At 44.0% G+C, this 14,654-nt stretch overlaps 1 protein-coding gene and 1 pseudogene across 2 annotated transcripts in view; both read left to right on the top strand.

Annotated features, from left to right (window-relative positions):
- CTNNA2 (catenin alpha 2) overlaps positions 1–14,654 on the top strand; it is a 490,650-nt gene that overhangs the window by 320,904 nt on the left and 155,092 nt on the right. For both annotated transcript variants that reach the window (XM_026718940.2, XM_026718938.2), the window contains exon 8: positions 1,215–1,295. In XM_026718940.2, coding sequence (XP_026574725.1) covers positions 1,215–1,295 — 81 coding nt within the window. The remainder of the gene's footprint in view (positions 1–1,214; positions 1,296–14,654) is intronic.
- LOC113448297 (triosephosphate isomerase pseudogene) lies at positions 12,020–13,416 on the top strand (annotated as a pseudogene).

The following is a 14,654-nucleotide window of genomic DNA, read 5'->3' as shown; positions in this document are numbered from 1 at the left end:
CCATGGAGATTAGTAGGATGGGAGGAGTCTGGTAGAAGAGGGTGGCCATCGGTATCAACATACCCAAGAAGGAGTCAAGGTCTTTGAATAGGTTCTGTCATAAGTGAGGTCAATTCCAGTGGATTGAAAACCAGATCAGCAATGCTTGGGGGGTAAAATAATCTGGATTGGTGCATTGACGTCCCAAGTGTGTAGTGATGATAAGTGACCTCTTAAGATATTATAGACTCATTTGTAAAGCTTTTATTTTGCTTCGGTTTTCCTGGATGATTATTAAGATCCAGAAAAGAGAAGGTGAAGATCCCTGGACTCGTTTTAGCAGGCAGAGATCTACTGGTCTGCAGGTGCCTTGTTGATGCCATCCCAGAAGATTTCTGGGCAAGGTCTGTTTATGAACGAAAGCAAATATAGGTGCCCCGGGATAATTTAGTTGCAAGATCCAACCTGGGTCGATCACCAAGACCAGAGATATACAAAATTTCTGGTCCTGGTGTGTGGCCCAGATTGGATCTTGCAAGATCTGTTTAATTTGTACATATTTTAATCTTGTATTTTATATTTTAAATTGTATGTCATAAATATCCTTATAAGAAGTATATTATTATACCTACATGGTAAGTATCTTTATTTTCATTGTGATGCTTCTGATATAAAGGAACGATCCTTTGAGAGAATTGTAGGTATAATAGGCCAATGCCAAATATATGTAGGTAGTCCTTGATTTACGAGCGCAACTGAGCCCAAAATTTCCATTGGCAAGCAGGTTGTTTAGTGACTTTCGCACATGTAATGACCTTCCTTGCCACAGTGGTTAAGTTCGTAACAACTAATTTGTTGCTAACTCAACCACCGTGGCAAGGAAGGTCGTAACATGGGGAGAAACCCACTTAACAACCAATGGGAGTTTTGGGTTCAATTGTGGCTGTTAAGTGAATTTGACTTCCACACTGACTTTGCTTCGAAGGCCGAAAAAGGTCACCCCATGGCCTCAGAACACTGCAACCGTCATAAGTCCATGCCAGTTGCCAAGCATCTGGATTTTGATCATGTGACCACAATGGTAGCAAGTGTGAAAACTCATCTTTTTTCAGGGTTGCTGAAACCGCAAACGGTCACCCCCAAAATAATTGTAAGTCAAGAACCGCCTGTAGCTCATATCTGTTTTATTCCTGTTCAATTTCTTAATATATGTTTTTTTTGGTTTTTTTAAACAGACTGGAAGGAAGGAGAAAGGAGACCCACTGAACATCGCCATTGACAAGATGACCAAGAAAACGAGAGACCTGCGAAGACAGGTACCGGCTGGACGTGGGACCATTGGGCACTTCTAAAGGACACCATCCGTGGTGGGGGGATATGTGGATATTTCAGCTTCTAAAAGATTCAAATCAGCCCGCCTTGTCTTTATAAGTAGTCCTTGGGTTATGGCCCTAACTGAGACTGCCCATTTCCGTCATACATTGCAACAGCGTTTTCCCAATCGTTAAGCAAATGCTGGGGTCAGACATGTGAATGCTGCGGTTGTTAAGCAAATCGTTTTGTCACACCACAGTTTTCCAAAAACTGGAAGTAAATGCAGTTTTTTTTAGAATAGAGTAGAGTAGAATTCTTTTATTGGCCAAGTGTGATTGGACAGGCAAGGGATTTGTCTTGGTGCAAAAGCTCTCAGTGTACATAAAAGAAAAGGTACATTTGTCAAGAATCATCAGGTGCCACACTTAATGATAGTCATAGGGTACAAATAGGGAATCAAATCATACTAGGAAACAATCAATATAAATCGTAAGGATACAAGCGACAAAGTTACAGTCATACAGTCACAAGTGGGAGGGGATGGGTGATAAGGAGTGATGAGAAGATTAATAGTAATAATAATGCAGACTTAGTAAATAGTTGGAAAGTGTTGAGGGAATTATTTGTTTAGCAGAGTGATGGCATTCGGGGAAAAAACGTTCTTGTGTCTCGTTGTCCTGGTGTGCAGGACTCTATAGCGCCGTTTTGAGGGAAGGAGTTAAAATAGTTTATGTCCAGGATGTGAGGGGTCTGTAGATCTTTTCACAGCCCTCTTTTTGACTCCTTTTTTTTGAGACCTTTTAAACTCTTTTTGATAGTTTTTGGCAAAACTCTCATAAAACACAGTCACATGATTATGAGGTGCTGCAAATGGCCATAAATGCAGCCGTGTAACTGTGGTCACATAACAATCAGCCCCAACCTCCTCTAAATATTCCACCCCAAATATTCCATACACCCATCTCTGAGCTTGGTTGTTTATATGCAGACATTTCATGACCCAACTAGGTAACGTCATCAGTGCTAGAAGGGAGTGGGGTTTACTCTATTTCATATACTTGCCCTGATACTGTAGGTGGGAGTGTTCTTGTTAGTTCTTTGATTAAGGTGCGTTTTACTATTTGTTTGTCTGAGTTGGTACTTGGAGTATTGTTTACTTCTTGATTGTTGGTCTAATGTTAATCCTCGGTGTTAATCTCTGCTAATCTCTCACCAACATTGACAGACAAGCCACTTGTATATCAATAAAACCAAAGTCCATCCTCGTTTGGCACTGAAAACCTTACCTATCTGGGTGATGAAACGTCTCCAAGAAAACCATTAAGCTGAGAATGGTTCAAACTTGAGCTACAAATAATCTCCCCTGTTTATACCATACTTTATCCTTTGTTTTTTAGCAAACCTGTAGTTCTATTTCTTCCCAGCCGATTCATGTCAGTAAGAATGGGAGATTATTTCTAGTCAACCAATGCAGCAGAAATGTCTCTATGTTAAAACAACTAAGGGGTACACCATGCCTTTGTATCACATGCCCTTCGGCGTCTCATCAATAGATATAAATTAATATTTGTATTTATTCCTTTCTTTCCCCTGACTTATTTTCTCGTCAGTCAGGGAAAATCAGTATTCATAACAAAGACCAAAACAAAGAAGGCCCATTTCAAAAGCAGCCAAAAAACAAAGCAGAATAATAGAACTGAATTGATCGGCCTGTTGGCTTGAAGTCTATAGGAATCAATCATTTGGAAATACTAAATAAAAAATAAAAATAAAAATTTAAACCTGATCACTTGCCAGTCTAGTTAATTGTACCTTTTGGTCCACAGGGCATTCAGAATTGGATGGACATTTTTTAGGCAGTTCAGTCCTTGGAGGGTTTTAGAATGATTTCTCCGTGCTTGTAGAATAAACGTTTTTAATCGGGCTCAGGAGTCCCGAGCGGTTCACTTGAGGGGGCCTCTTATTATGTTTATTGCTAAATAGTTAAAAGTGGTTTGTCATTGAAACGTATCAGTCATGGCAGGCTTTCAAATTAATCTTTCTGCCAAGTTTGGTTTTGTAAGGAGGTTCATATCTAGGCTATAGTAGACTTAAAGCAACGACGCCTCCATTGCTTACCAAAAATATCAGTATAGAGAAGTCACTATTGCAGGCTTCTTCCTATGTGCATTTTTATGTTGTCCTTACAGAGGTAAATCCTAAAACCACAGAGTATTTATTTATTTATTTGTATCCTGCCTTTATTATTTTTACAAATAACTCAGGGTAGGGAACATATCCAAAAACACTTTCCTCCTCCTATTTGTTCCACCACAACTCTGGGAGGTGGGTTGGGCTGAGTGAGAGGGACTGGCCCAAGGTCGCCCAGCTGCCTCTCATGCCTAGGGCAGACTAGAACTCACAGATAAGATAAGGTAAGGTAAGGTAAGATAAGATAAGATAAGATAAGATAAGATGATAAGATAAGAACTTTATTGTCATTGTACAACAAAACTGTGGATGCACCCCAGCAACTGTTCGCAATACAATAAAATCAGAGCACTTAAAAATGAAGAGAAGAAAAATAGAGTATCCGCATCTCCATTTGCAATTTGAGAGTACAAAATCTACGAATATACACAAAATATACATCCACACTGGCTGTGATGTTTTGCCAAGTATAAAACACAAGAGATGGGTTGTACTGTAATATGTTATTATACATCTGAAAGGGGTATTGAGATTTCACATCTTTCCACAACTTAATAAGGTAGTGACTTCGTTTTTATTTACAATTCGGATGGCCCAGGGAAAGAAACTATTTGTTAGTCTAATGGTGTGGGATTTTATTGACCTAAAGCACCGTCCAGACGGCAGCAGGTCAAAAAGATAATTGCCAGGGTGTGAGGGGTCTTCTATGATGGCCTTGATTCTGCTTTGGCAGCGGGCGAAGTCTTCCAGGGAGGGCAGAGGGCAACCACTGATCTTTTGAGCTTGTGTTTATCACCCTCTGTACAGTTTTCCTGTCCTCAGCTGAGGAGCCTGCATACCACACACCCAGACAGTACGTCAGAATGCTCTCCACAGAGGCTTTACAGAAAGCCAGCAACAGCTTCTTATCCAGGTTGTTCTTCCTGAGAACCTGCAGGAAGTGCAGCCGCTGCTGAGCCTTCTTCACTATGGCCTTGGGGTTAGGGGACCAGGAGATATCAGCTGAAATATGGATGCCAAGGAATCTGATCGTAGGGACAGTTTCCACTTGTTCTCTGTTGATGATGAGTGGGGCGTGGTCCTGTCCATGTTTCCTGACGTCCATAATCAGTTCTTTGGTTTTATGGACATTCAGTGACAGATTGTTCTGTGAACACCCGACAGACAGGTTCTCTACTTCTGCCCTATTTGCCCTCTCATCCTCTCCGGAGATGAGACCAATCACGGTCGTGTCGTCTGCAAACTTTATGATGGTGTTTGTTGCATGGCTTGGTGAGCAGTCAAAGGTGTACAAGGCATATAGTAGGGGGCTCAAGACTCAACCCTGGGGGGAACCAGTAATTGAGTGTAATAGTGGAAGAAGGGTGGGGACCAAGTCTAACAGACTGTGGTCTGTTTGTCAAAAAGTTCTTAATCCAGGAGCACGTGGGGGTGGGGACCTGGAGATTACACAGTTTGGTTACTAGTATATCTGGGATGATAGTGTTAAAGGCAGAACTGTGGTCCACAAAGACCATCCTCACATAGCTCTGTTTGTTCTCCAGATGACTCAGCACTCTATGAAGTGTGATGGCCACAGCATCCTCTGCAGATCGGTTTGCTCTACAAGCAAACTGATGTTGATCAAAGGAGGGCGGGAGGCAGTCTCAGGTGTGCTGTGAAACTAGTCGCTCAAAAAACCTTCATAATGGAGCTTGTTAACGCTATGGGCCTATAGTCATTGAGAGTGTTTATATTTGTTTTTTGGAGAACGGGGATGATGGTTGCGGCCTTCAGGCCCCTGGTGATTGGCCCAAAGACACCTGGGTGGTCTACGTGCCTAAGCAGGATTAGAACTCACAGGCTTCTTGTGAGTGGCCAAAAGTCACCTAGCCAACTTTTGTGCCTGGGTGGGACTAGAACTCACAGGCTCCTGGTGATTGGCCCAAAGTCACTCACTCAGCTAGGTTTCATGACTAAGGCAGGACTAGAACTCACCGTTTCCCACTTTCTAGACTGGGGCCTCTTGTCCTGACCAAGGCTTCCGGGGCCGTAATTACGCACGTGTTTATTTTAAAAACAAGTCTTGTTTTATTGCAACACTGGGAATTGTTTTCATTCCCAGCCAGTAATGAATCTCAAACAGTCCCTCGAGATCAGCACCCACCTTTCTTTCCTGTGAAGTGCTGCCAATAAGAGGAGTTTGGAATGAACTCAATCTTCAGCTCTTCTTACCCGTAGATTTAGTATAACGGGGCCTTTCTTTGAGATGGTGCTGTGTTACGGATGAATCTCTGTAAGATCTTCCTCCTCAGAGGAGAAACGGGGTTCTTCCCAGTGAAGGTCATAGGAGCTTCTTCAAGATCATGAACGCTGAGCTGGAAGAGCCCCTTAGGCCATCGAATGAAGGAGGATATGGGTAGCTCAGGCTGGACACGAGGGGCCCTTGGTGCTCTCTGAGCTGGGTGGTTTTCTTGCAGACGTTTCATTGCCCTAACAAGGTAACATCATCAGTGATGGAAGGGAGGGGGACTTTGGAGAGGAGGAGGAGGAGGATTGTGAGATCATTACCAAAACTAGGTCACCTCATCAGCGTCCGTGATCATAACCAGCACTGAGGACGTTACCTAGTTGAGTCATGAAGCGTCTGCAAGAACACCACCAAGCTCCGAGAGCACCGAGGACCCCCTCTCCCCCACCCAAAGTCCATCTCCTTGTTCTACATGGGGACCCAAATTAAAACGATTGCCGAGGGAGGGCAGCCCAGATGGCCTGAATGCACCCCGTGAAGCGGAGGGAGCTGCCTTCTCTCCTGATAATTGCCTCCTCTCTCAAGCCGCTCTTTCACGGGTTTTTCTTTTTCCTTCTTTCTAAAATTCACCTGAAACCCGTCTTTCTGTTTCTGAAAATCCCTTATTCCGGAGTGACAGGGAAGAGGTCCTGACCTTCTCTCCGCCATTCTTTCAGAGACTTGCGGGGACCTGTTAGATCCCCTTCCGCTCACATTTTCTCCACATTTTCTTCCCTTTTCCAGTTCCCTCAGCTCCTCATTAAATGGCGTCATGTTTCGTCCCTGATCATCCTCACCATCCTGCTCCAAAGGCCGTTCACGTGGGCTCCACATCAGGCGGGAACTTCCAAAGTAGAGGAGGTCAAACGAAAGTCACAAGTGTAGGAATAAGACAAATACAGCCAGACCTCGACTTATGGTTCCAACCAAGGCCCAATTTTCCCTCCCTAGAGCAGGAGAGCTGTTAAGCAGGTTTCTCCCCCTTTTATGACCTTTCTGGACACAGTTGTTAAGTGAATTGTTGGTGTTAAGTTAGTGACACGGTCATTAAGCAAATCAGCCTTCCCCTTGACTTTGCTTGTCAGGAGGTCACAAAAGGGGCAGCCCCAGGGACCCTGCAATGGTCATAAATATGAATTTTGATCACATGACCCAACAGTCGTCATTCTGGAAAATGGCCATAAATCTTTTTTTTTTTCACTGCTGTTGTAACTTTGGTCACTAAATGAAAAATTGCAAGCCGAAGTCTACCTGTGCATGTTTTAAAATGTATTTAGAGATAAGAATGGCAACATTTTTAGCTACCGTGTTTCCCCGAAAATAAGACCCTGCCTTATAATTTTTTTGCCACCAAAAAAGGCACCAGGTCTTATTTTCGGGGGATGTCTCATCCACTGACTAACCTCACTTGTGCACGTCGCCCCTGGCCTCCTTTTTGCTGTCTGGGGCCTTCAGGAACTTCTTCTTCTGCGGCCGGCAAGGCTTTCCCGAAGGCCTCTGCAGAGGATAATGGAGCTCTGGATCGATCCAAAGCTTTGTTATCAGCTCGAGAGGCCTTCGGGAAAACCTGGCCAGCCTTTCTGGCTGCAGAAGAAATGGGCCGGCCAGGCAGGTGTCAGGGTGTTTGAGGATGGCTACACCTGTCCAAAGGTAAGTAGTAGGGCAGCTCCACCCCCCCATCCCTACCCTAGTTTAATTTTTACCTGTGCACCCTGGAGTGGGCGGGATCATAATTAGGGCTCATTTGGGGGGGTAGGGCTTACATTGGGCGCATGCGTAAAAATCAAACTAGGACTTACTTTCGGGGTAGGTTGTATTTTCGGGGAAACGGTAGAATTATTTTTTTTTCTGTTTTGGAGCATGGGTTTTGTCTTTTCATTTTGGTTCCCCAGAGTCCAAGTTATGCCAAGTTGTTTCATCCCTGAGTGGTCCCCAGCTGGATTGCTGGATCCTGCCTTCTCTCTCTGCCGAAAATCTGGATTCAGCCGCTCATTGAAATTGTCTTTCTGTTATTAAAGGACATTTCGCTTATGAGCAGCCCTCCTTTTTTTAATATGAACTTTATTAAAAGTGTTAAAGGGGACCTAAAACCTAAAGCAAACTAATACAGAATAAAGTGAGCAAAGAAAAGAGAAGAAATTGGGAGGAGGGGGCAGAAGGATAAAAAAGAAATAGAAATAAGAAGTTTCCAATTTCTTTTGCAACAAATGCAAATACGATTACACACTGTGCAAATTTACTCTTATGGTTATAACAAAGGAAGCTCGTTTTTCTATTATCTGGGTTTTATTTTAACCTATCACTGAAACCACAGCACATAACTGATTTTTTTTTCTCTCTCTCTCATACAAAAAAATCTATATGGGATTTCCTATCATCCATAAAAGTAGATTTTTGTCTTTTCTCTCATGGGAGAAGTTAATTTATTCACCTCTACAAGGTCTTCACCAACAATTCCTCCATTGTTGAAACTTTCCAATTTTCACACAGAAAAACTATTTCCATTTTCCAGTGGTCTGACCATTAAACCCGAAAGAGAAAGGTCTGGTATTAATTATACTTTAGTCTTTTAAAAAATCTTCCGAATTAATGCATGCATAGGTATCCAAAACTTTTCTGCCTTTTTCACACATCCAGAAACCGCAATATACTGTCCCTCCGTTTTGTTCCCATTTTCCAGCACAGATCTGAAGGGCCTTTTGTTCATTCTAGACAATTTGTTTGGTGTCAAATACCAACAATCCTTCATGCAAGTAGTCCTCAACATATGACCCCGATTGAGCCCAAAATGTCCATTGCTCAGCAAGACAGTTGTTAAGTGAGTTTTGCCCCATTTTTACAACCTACCTTTCTTGTTAAGTGAATCCCTGCAGCTGTTAAGTTAGTCACACCGTCATTAAGTGAACCTGGCTCTCCCATTGGCTTTGCTTGTCAGAAGGTTGCAAAAGGGGATCACGGGACCCCGGGAAACACTGCAGCCGTCACAACTATGAGTCAGTTTTGATCAGATGACCACGGGGATGCTGCAACGGTCGTAAGTGTGAGAAATGGTCACAAGTCACTTTTCTCAGCGACTCCCTGTATAATGAAAAATTCTCTTTAAGGTTAGATCAGAAGATAATTTTCAGTCCTTTCAGCTACACGTTTTCCCCTTCATTCCTCTCTAAACTGTCACCAGAATTCTAGCACGCTTCATCTTCCATTCATTCTCTGGTTCTCCTTCTGTCTCCTATTTTAACAAAGGTTTATACCTTTTGCCTGGAACATGTTCATTGTTCGTAGATGGTTCTCAGAGTCAGTATTGTATTGTCCAAAACCATAACATCTTTTAAAACCTTTCTGATAAGGGCGCATGAAAAAAAACCATGGACACATATCCGCTATTGATATCGTCAAATCTTATCTTGATTTAATTGTACATCCACTTGATAGAATTCTAGTGCATCACACAAGGTGAGTTAATCATTTATGTCACGGAATTGGAAAAAGATAATACAGAATGTGGTGCTACAGGTATGGTTTTTTTTTCTATTTTTTTTTGTCTTGTTGACAGACAGCATCTGCCTACAAGAGGCTCGTATCAAGAAAAAGGAGGTTTATAAATCTTTCAGCAAATAATTTATTACAATAGATATTAAAAAGAGAAACTGAAATATATATACATGTGTTTGTGTGTGTGTATACATGTATGCATGTATGTATGTATGTATTTACCACCAATCCTGAACATACATTAAATAATGAGTACATGGCCAGGATTTAGTTGGTGGTTAATATAACAAATATAATCTGGGCAGGTAAGAAGATAGATAGGTGGATGGATGGATGGATGGATGGATGGAGATTAAGAGAGAGAGAGAGAGAGAGAGAGAGAGAGAGCACAGAAGTTAATTTATATGGAGTTAAAACTATATAGTCCTGGAAGTTTATGCCCCAGATGAAGGTAAAAGGGTTTTTTTTTCCCTTTGTACAAAAGTCCATGACTGGAGTGGAGTAGTTCCCTGGACAACCTCTGAGCCAAATATTAAAATTACTCAGGGTAAATTACCAAAAGGTTTCTTTGATTTGATGGACATAGGAAGATAACGGTGATTCGGTTTATTTTGCTGTAATGCATATGCGTTATTTAAAGTCTCAGCCTTTGATAATCTAATTTTACGGAACCAGTAAACAATCAGCTACTTTCCCTCTGCTAATCTCCTCATTGACCTTTGTGGAAACGAATGACTTGAGGTTTAAGTCCCACCAAAGTCACGTTAATAAATAAGCAGCAAATTAGAATCTGGAGTCTGCTTAGCCGATGCTGGGCTGAAACCGATGCTCACAATGCGTTAATAAGGACTTGAGCCTAGAGAGAGTCAATATTTATATGAATATATATTTCTCTCATCGTCAACTACAAACACCATTTCAACAAATGTTTTCCATTCCCGAGGATTTCCACTTGGGAATAACAAGAGGATTCCTGAGGACAAGAGTAGATCCAATAGACTTCAGGCTGGGGTCAGCCCATGTTTTCCAAGATCACAAAGCAGACCCCTCGTCCTGACAAAACCCCTTTTATTTAGGCTAAGGTGAATTCCTCTCATTCACATCCAGCAAAGTCCCATCAAATAGTCTTTCAAGGGTGATTTGCAACCGCAGACCTTATCAGGCTTGGAGAGCTGCCAGGCCAATAGCTTCCAAGCGCAATGCTATACAAGAAAATGCTTGGCAAGGAGTCTCTGAGAGTCACAAACAAATCTTCACACTAATTAAATGAACTAATTATCTCCTGCAAACCCCACTCCCCTTTCGCTCCTCTTTATTCCCTCTGGGAGGGGCCATTCACCGTCCACCTGTGCCTTTACTCCCACGTCGACCCTAGTTCCTTAGCTGTTCCCTTCTCCTGGCAGCTCTACGCATGTGCACACTGGGAACAGGCTCCGGCTGTTCTTCTTCCCCACTGATCTCCCGACGGCATCTGATAACCATCAGGCGGCCCTGGTCCCATCTCTGCTTCCAATGCAGAGCCCTCGTCCGAGCCTGCCCCAGACTCCAGGACTGGCCCAGGTTCCTCCCCTACCTCCTCACTGTCCGAATCAGCTGCCAGCTCCTCTGGCCACTGGTGGGCCACAAAAGCCTAGCTGACTTGGTTCCACAACAAATTTAAGCCAGTTGCATGCCGAGCCTTCCAGTGTGATCCTTATAGGTGACCGAATCTGTTCTTCTAATATTCTTTCAACACTGCCCATATATCCACTCCTCAGGTATGCCTTCACCCATTGTCTTGACCATTGCATTTACCAAAACTGGGAAACAAGTGCAATTTTTCAGGAAAAAGTCATAAAACGTGGTCACGTGACCATCAGAGGTTGCAAATGGTTTGTGAATGCAGGTTGGTTGCCGAAACCCCCCAAAACATTAAAGTAACTATGGGGGAGGGGAGGTTTAGCTGCTGTTGCAACTTTGCAACCAGGCTAGGAGTAGCCCCAGGGAGGTTCATTGTAACTTGGAATGGTTGCTAAGCATAGATTGTAAGTCCAGGACTAGCTGAGGGTCCTTCCTCAGTCACCATTTTGCCGGGTTGATGGTCTGCAAACTTCTTGACTTTCTTTCTAAGCAAAGTGTTTGAAATTCCCAGGTCACTTTCTTGTTCTTTTCCACCCTTTTTTTTAAAAAAACTGCGTTGTATCCCTTTTCAAACGCAATAACCAGAGCTTTCCCCGTTCTCGAGATGCAGGCGCCTCTGAGATGAGGGGAAGAGCCTTATGGTGTCGCTGGCTTAATTTTTCTACCATCCCTTTCTCTAGCGTGTCGTTTGCCTTTTTTCACAGCCGCAACCCACAAAGGATATTTATTCTTCACGGGCACAATTTCCTCGACTCCAAAATATTCTTTTCTGCTGTGAAAAGAAAAAGAAAGAAAGATATTTAAAAGCACAGCCATGGGGATAAAGCAGAATATAGGATGAGGAGGAAAAAAATTAAGCTCTGCAAAAGCGAATTAAGCATTGAAAGTCACGTTAGGCACATCTTGAATCCTTTTTCCCCCCACAGCCCCCGATTATTTACAGGACCTCAGACCCCCATTAGTGCCCGTGTGAACCAGGCTCCCCTGTGCATTGCATTTCACGTAATCAAATCGAAATTGCCTGTTCCAAGCGATCCTTTTGTGGCCACGGCCGTCCCTTTCTCTTTTCCCCACCTTAAAAGTTTTGCTCCCAATTGCTCTCAAGTCCAGTTCAATCACGCTCAGCCGAGTCGGTTCAGGTTTCTAATGCGAAGGATGCCCAAAAGCCTCCAAGAGTATTTTCTTAGATTTAAGGGGAGAGAAGTAAGTCACCCTCACTTTATTCAGCCGGGTCGCCTTGATATCCATAGTAAGGACTCCTACGGATAGGTGGATTTTCTTCAGTCTTTCACTCTGCCATTTCAATCAGGGGTTTTCGGGGGGATCGATCTCTCCATATTTTTAGCTGTTCCTTCCCAACAACCATCATCTAACCAATGTTTCATTACCCCAAACTAGGTAACGAATTGTCTGCAAGGAAACAGCTCAGCTCAGGCAGCACCAAAGGCCCCTCGTGTCAACCCTGAGCTACAAACACTCTCCTTTAATAGCCTCCTCCAGAGCCCTGGGGGCGCAGCGGTTATAATGCAGTACTGCAGGCTAATTCCACTGTCTGCCCGCTGCCAGCAGTTGCCTGCAAGATTTGACCCAGGATCCCAAGAGGGCAACAATCAAAGCTATTCCCATGTTTAGTAGATTGTCTACACAAACCACATAAAAAGATAAGGGGAAATGCAGCCACACCACCACTGCGGTCATCTTGACTTTTCTATGCACACCCTGGGGACACCCCTGCCAATTTCCCAGATCTTTCCCTATAAGAACCTTTTTTCTTTTTTAATAAAAGGAAAAAAAAATCAGGTTTTAGAGGCAATGGACTTGCTTTTCCAGTTGCAAAGCTACAGGTAATAGCACCAAAGGGTCAGGCCTGATGGAAGAAATACGTTAAAAAGAATTGTTGGAGAATAGATGGATGGAAAGTAATGAAGGAAAAATCAAACCTAGAACAGAAGAGAAATTTCTCGACACTCAGAACAATGAATGAACAGTTGATGCCCAGATAGGGGTGGCTGCACAGGATGGCCTAAAGGAGCCTTTATGGGAGAAATCAGGCCAGCCAGGATAAAAGAGGTCGGTGCACCTAGGAGGTCTAGGGACCCCCTGAGAGAAGGCCTGTCTTTGGTGGGTCAGGTGAGCTCACTGGACAGAAGGTGGACCATGCCTTGCCTGAAGGCCTTGGAGTCGTTGCTTGCATTGGAGAGAAACTTGAGGAGCGAGAGGCTGGCATCACAGAGAAGGTGGCATTGCAGAAGGCCAAGGCCATCGCTGACAATGTGGAGGTTCTTGCCTACCAGCCAGTTTGGGCCATTGGAACTGGTACAACGGCAACCGCCCAGCAGGCCCAGGAGGTTCAGGACAAGGAACCGGCTGAAGAAGCGCCATGTTTTCTGACGCCGTTGCATGGTCAACTCGAATCATCTGCGGAGGTTCAGTTCCTTCTGCCAGCTGCAAAGAATTGGTCTCCCAACATGATGGAGGTGGCTGCCTCGTTGGCGGGGATTCCCTGAAGCCTGAATTTGTAAGCATCATCAGTGCAAAGCAGTGAAAAATACTCTGTAGAATCAGAAATCAAGATGGAGGGAGAACCAAAAAGACAAAGAGCAGTTAATCCATGGGACGCCTTGCCATATAGGGTCTGCTGCTTGAACAGGGGGTTGGACTAGAAGACCTCCAAGGTCCCTTCCAACTCTGTGATTCTGTTCTGGTTCAGGTTTATGAGGAGTTAAGGTTGAGAACAGCAGGTTTCTAGAATGCAAACCTCTCCCATTTCCATCCCATTAGACAACCGGGACCACTTGGGAGATGTGGGGACTTCGGCTCCCAGGATTCCCATGGCTGGCTAGAGAATTCTGGGAGTCGAAGTCCACACATCTTCACATGGCCAAGCTCGGGAAAAACGGCTTGAAGGCTTCCCAAATGTCTGAAAAACGCCTCAGAATCAAATTTCGCAGCAAGATGGCAAGGTATGTGTGTGCAAACGGGTGAAAATCTATCTCCCGCACACCTCCAGCTTCTATTTCCACCTCAAACAACCCCAGACCTCACCTCAGACTGCTGAAAAGCCACCCTTTTTTCCCGAGAATACGCTAGCAGCCTGATTCCGGGCTGCAGAAGGCCTCGAGATGCCCAGCTTCTGTTTCCGAGAGAGGAACGAGCTCCTGTCAGCTGTCATTTATGGGATTTTCATCTGTGTTGGGTTTTCAATAAGCTTCTGTTATTTTCCTTTTGAGCGACGGCTCCTGTTCGGTCCAGAATCAGTGCTAAGAGTGTGGGCTGAACTCCAAATCAGAACTGATCACGCTCCCCGCACAGCAGATCTGTTATGAACACGCAAGTCACGTATGGCCAGAGCACGTGTGAAAGGCGTGGATGATTCACAGGGTCCACGGAGGGAAAGTTCTCCGTTTCCTCCTCAGAAAAGCAAAGTGGGCGGGTTTCTCCTTGGTTTCAGCTCAAATTACTCACGTTCTCCCTTTCCAGGGGCTTCCTGGAGTTGTTCTCCTTATGACAGAGCGTGTTTTTCACGAGACAAAGTACTTGGAGAGGAACAAAGGGTGGGTTTTTCCCCCTCAGATATTCTGTCATTTGCTCCTCAGATAACTAGACAGCTGGAATTCCTTCCACATAGGACCTTTTCCGATGCCTCAAGTTCCGGTTTGTTTGGAGAGGATGTCGGTTATGAATTAATTGTGCACCATCAAGTTCTCGATGGAGATTCTCAATCATCCAGCTCATGGTTGTCCCCCAAAGGGTGCCCTTTTTTTTCCCCCTCCCAAAAGGCAGCTGGACT

This window comes from Pseudonaja textilis, chromosome 6, assembly GCF_049901715.1.
Source record: "Pseudonaja textilis isolate UNSWEBS1 chromosome 6, rPseTex1.2, whole genome shotgun sequence".
NCBI classification, from domain to species: domain Eukaryota; kingdom Metazoa; phylum Chordata; class Lepidosauria; order Squamata; family Elapidae; genus Pseudonaja; species Pseudonaja textilis.
The sequence above is the reverse complement of the archived record's forward strand: the minus strand, read 5'-3'. Positions and strand labels throughout refer to the sequence as shown.